This window comes from Zea mays, chromosome 2 (assembly GCF_902167145.1).
Source record: "Zea mays cultivar B73 chromosome 2, Zm-B73-REFERENCE-NAM-5.0, whole genome shotgun sequence".
NCBI lineage: Eukaryota > Viridiplantae > Streptophyta > Magnoliopsida > Poales > Poaceae > Zea > Zea mays.
In genome coordinates, this window is record NC_050097.1 from 238,280,655 (window position 1) to 238,288,972 (window position 8,318).

General features: G+C 44.8%; 1 protein-coding gene across 1 annotated transcript; it reads left to right on the forward strand.

Annotated features, from left to right (window-relative positions):
- Positions 1-6,014: 6,014 nt before the first annotated feature.
- Positions 6,015-8,004, forward strand: LOC103649482 (G patch domain-containing protein 11). The gene is made up of 6 exons (XM_008673744.1): positions 6,015-6,410; positions 6,900-6,965; positions 7,050-7,100; positions 7,685-7,732; positions 7,804-7,836; positions 7,927-8,004. Exons 1-6 carry the CDS (start codon positions 6,015-6,017, stop codon positions 8,002-8,004), a joined length of 672 nt encoding a protein of 223 aa, XP_008671966.1.
- The last annotated feature ends 314 nt before the right edge of the window (positions 8,005-8,318 follow it).

The window sequence follows — 8,318 nt, forward strand, 5'->3', positions numbered from 1 at the left end:
TGACAGACCTGCTGTAGGAGAGATCAAGACAGGTGGCCATCTTTCGTTGTAGCCGGTCATTGAGGCCTATCATAAAACAATTCCTCTTTTTTAGGTCAGTATTGACCTGGTCAATCGCGTATTGGGACAAATGATTGAATTTGTTGAGATACTGCATAACAGTATCTCCTCCTTGCTTGAGTTTCATGAGTTCCTCTTGCTTCATATGGACCACTCCTTCTGGAATGTAGTGCTCACGAAATGCCAATTTAAATTCGTCACATGTGACCTGATGCCCGACAGGTTGAATGGCCACATAATTTCCCCACCAGGTACTGGAAGGGCCTCTTAACTGCTGAGCCGCAAACAACGGCTTTTGAGTCTCCGTGCAACGGATGAGTACAAATTTCTGCTCAATGACTCGAACCCATTCGTCAGCTTCAAGAGGATCTTTGGCTTTGACAAATAGTGTGGGACGGGTTTCCGAGAAATCCAAGTACAAAGTTTCGCGAGGTCCTGGTGGATAAGCCTTGCTGAAGTTGATGTCCCGCCATTTCACGTAGGAAGCGGGTGTTGTCAGCGGTCACGGTGACCAAGGCAGCGATAGCCTCGGCCAGCGTGGGTGGTACCGGCGGTGGATTGGGTGTATCATCTTGACCATGGGACGTTCCCGCGCCGTCATGTGCACGAGTTCAAGATGCCATCTGAAGCAAAGAAATATTTGGAAGAAATATAACATGCTGATACATACCATCATTTTACATTACTTAAGATGTAATGTTATAGACTCAATGTACAACATGACTTCATTACATATTAACACTATTTCTCAACTATACTACTGCTAGCATTTATCATCCTTAGTAGCTTCGTTGTCGGGTGTAGGGGACCATTCGTCAGCCAGGTTCATAGAAGGAGGGGGCTTGAAAAGGTCCAATTCCCCACCAAGTGCTTCACCTGCTGTTCCAGAAGGTCCGGCTCCCATTCCGACAGGGTCGGCAGGTACGTCAGGGTGCAGTCGCGAATAAAATTCATGAACTTCCTCATGTAATGTATTGCAGTACACCTGCAAGTTATCGACGGCTGTGCTAAGCTCCTCCACAAGGGCTCGAGCTTTGGCTTCCCGGTCCCAAGCAATGGAACGTGAGTTGACCGCCCAATCGAGTGCCAAATCCCATTCGACAAGCTCGTCTTGCAGATGTCGGATGTCAGTTCTTAACTCATTTATACGCTGACCATCCTCAACCCACACACTGTTTCTGTGACGTAGCTCCGTTTGAAGCTGCTCCACCTGGACTTCTATATCTCTAATAGGGTCATTGCTACCGCTGCTGCTCTCCTCATGCCTTGGAGCCAGCTGATGGTGAGGCACGCCAATCGGTCCAGTGGACTTACGCGCGGTTTTCCTCGTGCGCGGCGACATATCTCCATAAGGGGGGAAATCTTATTAGTATAGTTTTTAACATGATGCATGCATAATTACAGAATCAACCTTAGTTGATTCACAACCTTCTATACATTGTGTTGGGGGTCTGCTTCATCGCCGAAGGTCCTGTAAAAAGAAACACCTTCGGAAGATCGACACAGAAGCAACGCCGAAGCTACCATAGAGGGAGCTTCGGCATAGTGACGCGCCTTGAGACGAAGGGTTGCACCGACTTAAAGATGAAAAGACCGATCGACCCATGATAATTTGTGTCATGATTGTAACCAGTTGTAAAGGACATGAATGTAATTTCACACAGGTTGTGCCCTGTGCCTATAAATAGATGAACAGTACCCTCATACTGTTCACGCTGACTTGTACTCGCTCATGCATCACGCTTGCACCTTTACCTTCTATCAAGCCGAAGGTACAAATGTAAATTAATATTGTTTTTATTCATTCACGATTATATAATAAAAGATATATTGACGGTGTCATATAATTATCCATGTTATTTCTCATGTTTCATATGCTTCGTCTTTCATCGATATATGTTGTGATGATGAAGGTATGTCCTTCATGACCTTCGTCCAAAGATCGTTATATCCTTAGGGAAATAATGCTTCGAAGGACGAAGGGCATTAACCAATAATCTATTTTTGTGTTGCATTGTTCTTAATTCATAGCATTTGAGAACAAGTCCCCAACATTGGCACCCACCTCCGGTGAACTCACTTCCACTTTTGAGCTGATGGCTTCGTTCAACAACCACGTCGAAGCACCTTCGGCTAATAAGAAACAGAAGAAGGAAGCACAGAGAAGGGTACAACATGTTGGAGTGCAGGGACCCTTCATTAAGTCAAAATGGTCTCACATCCCAATCACCTTCTCCTAGGAGGACCTTCAGCTCAAAGATTACGCTCACAATGATGCTATGGTCATATCTTGTGTCATCAAGGGATTTCTGGTCCATAATGTTCTGGTTGATACAGGCAGTGCAACGGATATCATATTTGCTAAGGCCTTCAGACAGATGCAAGAGCCAGAAGACAAGATTCATGATGCTACACACCCTCTTTGTGGCTTCGGAGGAAGGCAAATTGTAGCGCTCGGCAAAATCACAATGCCAGTGACCTTCGGCTTTGTCCATAATACAAGGACTGAACAGGTTGTCTTTGACATTGTTGATATGGAGTATCCATATAATGCAATCATTGGTCGGGGAACACTTAATGCTTTCGAAGCAATACTTCATCCAGCATACCTATGCATGAATATACCTTCGGAACAAGGGCCCATTGCTGTCCATGGGAGTCAAGAAGCTGCCAGAAAAGCCAAAGGAAACTTGACAGATTCAAAGGCAGTTCATAATATAGATGGAGCCGAAGTTTGTGAGCAGTACAAATACAAAAGAGAGAAGGCTGCCTCGGTGGATCAGCCAAAGCCTATGCTTCTATGTGAACATATAACAGAGCAAAATGTACTGCTGGGGTCTCAGCTATCTGAAGAGCAAGAGAAGACTTTGATAAGATTTCTATTCAACACCAAAGATGTCTTTTCTTGGTTAGCCAATGATCTTTGTGGTGTCAATAGAGATGTCATTGAACATTCACTCAATGTGGATCCATCCTTTAGGCCAAGGAAACAAAGGCTTTGGAAAATGTCTGACGACAAAGCTGAAGGTGCTCGGAATGAAGTGAAGAGACTTCTCAGTGCTGGTGTTATCAGAGAGGTGAAATACCCAGAGTGGCTAGCCAATACTGTTATGGTGAAGAAAGCCAACGGTAAATGGAGAATGTGTATTGATTTTACAGATCTTAACAAGGCTTGTCCAAAGGACGAATTCCCATTTCCAAGAATAGACTCTTTAGTAGACACAGCAGCTTCTTTAGAGCTCATGAGTCTACTGGACTATTACTCAGGCTATCACCAAATTTGGATGAAGAAGGAAGATGAGCCGAAGACTAGCTTCACAACCCCCAGTGGCACATATTGCTATCTTCGGATGCCTGGGGGGCTCAAAAATGCTGGAGGAAGCTTCAGCAGAATGACGACTAAGGTCCTTCATTCTCAAATAGGCAGGAATGTACTGACCTATGTTGATGATATCATAGTGAAAAGCACGAAGCAAGAAAATCATATTGCTGACTTGCAAGAGACATTTGCCAATTTTAGGCAAGCTGACCTGAAGTTAAATCCAGAAAAGTGTGTTTTTGGGGTAAAGAAGGGCAAGTTCCTTGGTTGCTTAGTATCAGCGAAGGGAATTGAAGCCAACCCAAGCAAGATTGAAGCTATCCTTCGGATAGAGCCACCAAGCACAAAGAAAGGGGCCCAGCGGCTAGCAGGTAGACTAGCATCATTAAACAGATTCATATCTAGATCAGCAGAAAGAAATCTGCCATTTTTTGAAATATTGAAGTCAGCCAAAGTTTTTCAATTGGGTCCGGTTCAACAAAAAGCCTTCGAAGAGTTGAAGCAATACTTGATTGATTTAACAACATTAACTCCACCTGCGCTAGGGGCTCCATTGCTCTTATATGTGGCGGCTTCGCATTCTACAATAAGTGCGGCGCTTGTACAAGAGAAGCTAGATGGCCAAGTCAAAAAGCAAGCTCCAGTGTACTTCGTCTCCAAAATTTTAAGTCTATCAAAGAAAAATTATACAGAATTGGAGAAGGTGTTGTATGCTGTGTTAATGGCCTCCAGGAAGCTTCGGCATTATTTTCAAGCATACCACATAATTGTTCCTTCGTCACAGCCTTTGAAGGACATAATGAGGAATATAGAAGCTACTAGAAGGATTGGAAAATAGGCTGCAGAGCTTAACGAATTCGCTATTGACTATGTGCATAGATCTTCAATTCAGTCCCAGGCGTTAGCAGACTTCATTGCTGACTGGACACAGGGGCTCAGGAGGAAGAAATAAATAAAGACGTCGAAGCTTGGACAGTGTTCTGTGATGGTTCTTGGGGAACCTTCGGTGCAGGAGCGACTGCTGTCCTAGTAGCACCTTCGAAAGTCAGAACATGTTACGCAGCCAAGCTTGACTTTAGTTGTACAAATAATATTGCTGAATACGAAGCACTCCTATTGGGGCTTCGAAAGTTAAGGGCAATGGGAATAAGAAGGGCCATCCTGAAAACTGATTCCAAGTCATTTCTAGCCATATAGACAAAAGTAGCAAGGCAAGAGACCCGAAGCTTGAAAAATATCTGGATACAGTTCGAAGGTTGGAGGCTTCTTTCGAAGGTTTTTTCTGTCAAGAATATTCCAAGAGGTGAAAATGAGCATGCAGATCTGCTAGCCAAATCAGCGGCTCAGGGGCTCCCTCTACCTTCGGAAGTATTTTTTGAAACAATAAAGGCACCTTCGGTTGAACTCATAGAGAGAGCAGTGCTTGTTATTTCTCCAGTACATAGTGAAGATTTGAGGACTGAAATCATATCCTTCCTCCAAGGTAATTGTCTTTCAGATAACGAAGCTTATAATAAGAGAATGGAAGCAAGGACGAGACCGTATGTGATAATAGAAGAGGAATTATATAAACATGGAGTTTGTTCTCTACTCCTCAAGTGTTTATCAAGAGCTGAATGTATTGAATTAATGAAGGAGATACATGCAGGTCTGTGTGGATCTCATATTGGGTCTAGGTCCTTGCTGGGAAAAGTGTTTAGACAAGAATTTTACTGGCCGAAGACAGCTGCGGATGCAGCAGAGCTAGTTCAAAAGTGTGAAAATTGTCAAAAATGTGCAAGAGACCAGAAACAACCTTCATATCTCACTCAGTTAATACAGCCTACCTGGCCATTGCAAAGATGGGGCCTGGATTTGTTAGGCCTACTTCCACCAGCGCAAGGTAATTTAAAATATGTTGTGGTGGCTGTAGAATACTTCTCCAAGTGGATTGAAGCGAAGCCTTTAGCTACAATAACTTCGGTTACAGTCCAGAAATTTTTCTGGCAAAATATTGTTTGTCACTTCAGTGTGCCGAAGGCTATAACTGTAGACAATGGCACACAGTTTGATGCCGAAACGTTCAAGGATTTCTGTGATCAAATTGGCACGAAGATTCATTTTACATCAGTTAGGCATCTGGAGTCAAACAAGTTGGTCGAAAGAGCAAATGACATTATAAGGACGAGAATAATGAAGCTAATCTTCAATCAGCACACAGGCAAGTGGCCAGATGAGTTGATTAAAGTGGTGTGGAGCCACAATAAAACTATATCAAGATCAACAGGTTTTACACTGTTCAAATTATTATTTGGTGATGAAGCTATCTCTACTAACTATTAAGGGGCAGTGTAGACTGCCCCCGCTCCTACCCGCACGCGCTAAGTCCCGCCCCGCAACGGCCGCACGCCCCGCCGTCCGCCACGCGCCCCCAGACGCCGCCGCGAAACCACCGCTCCTGCACACCCACGCTGCGAAACAACCGCTCCCGCACGCCCGCGACGCGAAACCACCGCTCCCGCAACGCCCGCGCCAGCGAATCCTGCACGCCCGCAACGGCCGCAGCTGCCACACGACCCACTGTCCGCCGCTTCCCCCAATCCCGCAAAGGCCGCCCGCGCCAGCGAAAACCCCATCCCCCACCTACCCCACCGCCATGGCCGAGCTCCAAGACGACCACTGCCCCGAGGGGTACGATCTCGACTCCCGCGCCGGCGCTGTCGCCGACGCCGAACCAGTCGACATCGAGATCCGCCGCTCGCGGGCAGGGCTGGGGGCGGAGGAGCCAGTGTTGGCTCCAACGTCGGCGCTGGCGCCGGTGGAGAAGCCTCGGGAGGTGTCGAAGCGGGAGCGTAGGCAGCAGGAGGAGATGGCAGTAGAGCTAAGGGCGCGGAAGAGCACGCAGTGGAAGGGCCGGAGGGTGGTGTGGGATTACCGCAAGGCCGAGAGGGCACTCGCGCAGCTGGAGAACCGGGAGGTGGAGCCACAGGCACCGGAGGGGGAGGAGAAGGAGAAAGGGGCAGAGGAGGAAGAGGATGTGATCACTGAAGAGGTAGTTAATTTCATTCTTTTCCTTGTTCTATGTTGGCCCCGTTGTTTAGCATCCCAGCCTCACAGGCCCAATGTGATTGTGCTATGCGTTATGATTTACAAAACTTGAACTTAGTGAAGTCTGTTGAATTTTGATGGGATCCCAATAATGTAGTGGAGTCAACACAAAACTGATCATGGTGTTAAATCAGGAACATTACTATTCAACCATATTAGCACCATTGTCGTCAAGACTGTGTTTTGGACATAGAAAAATAAGTAAACCTTGTTTTTTCTGGCTTCAAGATTACTAAAACATGGATATGGATAAAGTAAGGAGTAGACTGAGAAGACAGTGAGGTGTAGCATGGATATGGATTGTAAATTCTGCCTCTTGATGAAAAAGACGTCAACGGACGTGTTCTAAAATAATTTGTAAATTCTGAATCCTACTAACTGTGCTAGTGCTGCCAAAGAGGAAGATATTAATATGCCATGTTTTGTTTTGCAGGATTTGCAGAACATACTGTCTAAGTTGCGTAATCAGTACCAGTATTGCCTTTATTGTGGATGCAAAGTGAGCTTTGTTCTGGAAACTCAATTTTTTATACAACATCTTCTATACCTTTTTAAATTGGATGCCTTTTACTACTTTGTTCAGTATGAATCACCAGAAGTGCTGGCAAATGAATGCCCCGGTCCTGATAATACTGTTAGCCCCTTTTTTCAGCATCCAAATTTTTTTACCCTTCTTAATTTAGTAATAACATCTCCCTGTCTGTTGATAGACTGCTTCCTTGTATACGTGATGTTTCATCTTTCATCCATCTCATGTACATATGTTCAAGATGGCGCCATTGGTTCCTCGGCAGAATGGGATGCAAAGGTTCGAGGCATTAGTGATAACCCCTCTGCTGTTATGTTACTGTCCAATGTCCTTTGGAAAATACCAGATCGCGCCATTTCCCATGACACATCACCTTTGACTATATATGCTACCAGTTCAATAAGGTACATTATTACTTTTAAATGTTTTACATATGATTTTAACTTGTTCATTCATTCAAGTAATATCTTTTCCAGCAATATTTGAAGTCTGTACTTGGCTATTATGGAAGGGTAATTAATATCTTCTATCTTCTCTATGAATGTTTGAAGCAGTATCAATCTGGAACACAATATGTAATGGATTTGCAGTGGAGGATATTGAACGATAATCTCTAATCCTATGCGGTAAAGCATTTTGTTGATTCAGCTATTGTGAAAGATGCACATACTGGCTTACTGCTATGACAGACCCGGTATTGTTTGAAAGAGGAGGCCTCCCGGCTCCAGGATGGTAAAGTCAGCTTGTTACTCTTTGTTTCCTCTGGTTCTGTAAAGATCTTAAATTCCTTCCATATTGTGTATTTCAGGATTCTGGGCTTTGGTGGCTCCACTGTGTCATTGTTTGCCTAGGTGGAAATCATGATGTCCTGCTTAGAAATCCACAATGCTCTACTGTCCATTGACTATGGTGCAGTAATCTCTTCCAATAGGTCCACTGTGTGCAGAGTGCAGTGAACAGTGAAACATTGGAGGACACGATACAGAAAGGCGTCAACCGTCGACATTGAGAAAATGAATCCTGCCTTTCTTTTCATGCGGGAGCTGCCAGAGCTTCACATGGTTTCACTGTGAAGACAGGTGCGGAGGTCCCTCTTCACCATGGATTTATATAGAGAGTAGAGGGCATCATAGTACTTCGCATCTCAATGTATTTTACCATTATATCTTGACTCCGTAGCAACGCACGAGCATACACCTAGTAACCCCAGAAGAAGCTAAAGCATGGTCAATAAGAACAGCAGCTTCGGCAGAAGACGAAGCTTATTATCACGTAGCAAAAGATGCTATAGAAGAGACCAGACTTCAGGCTGTGAAGAATATC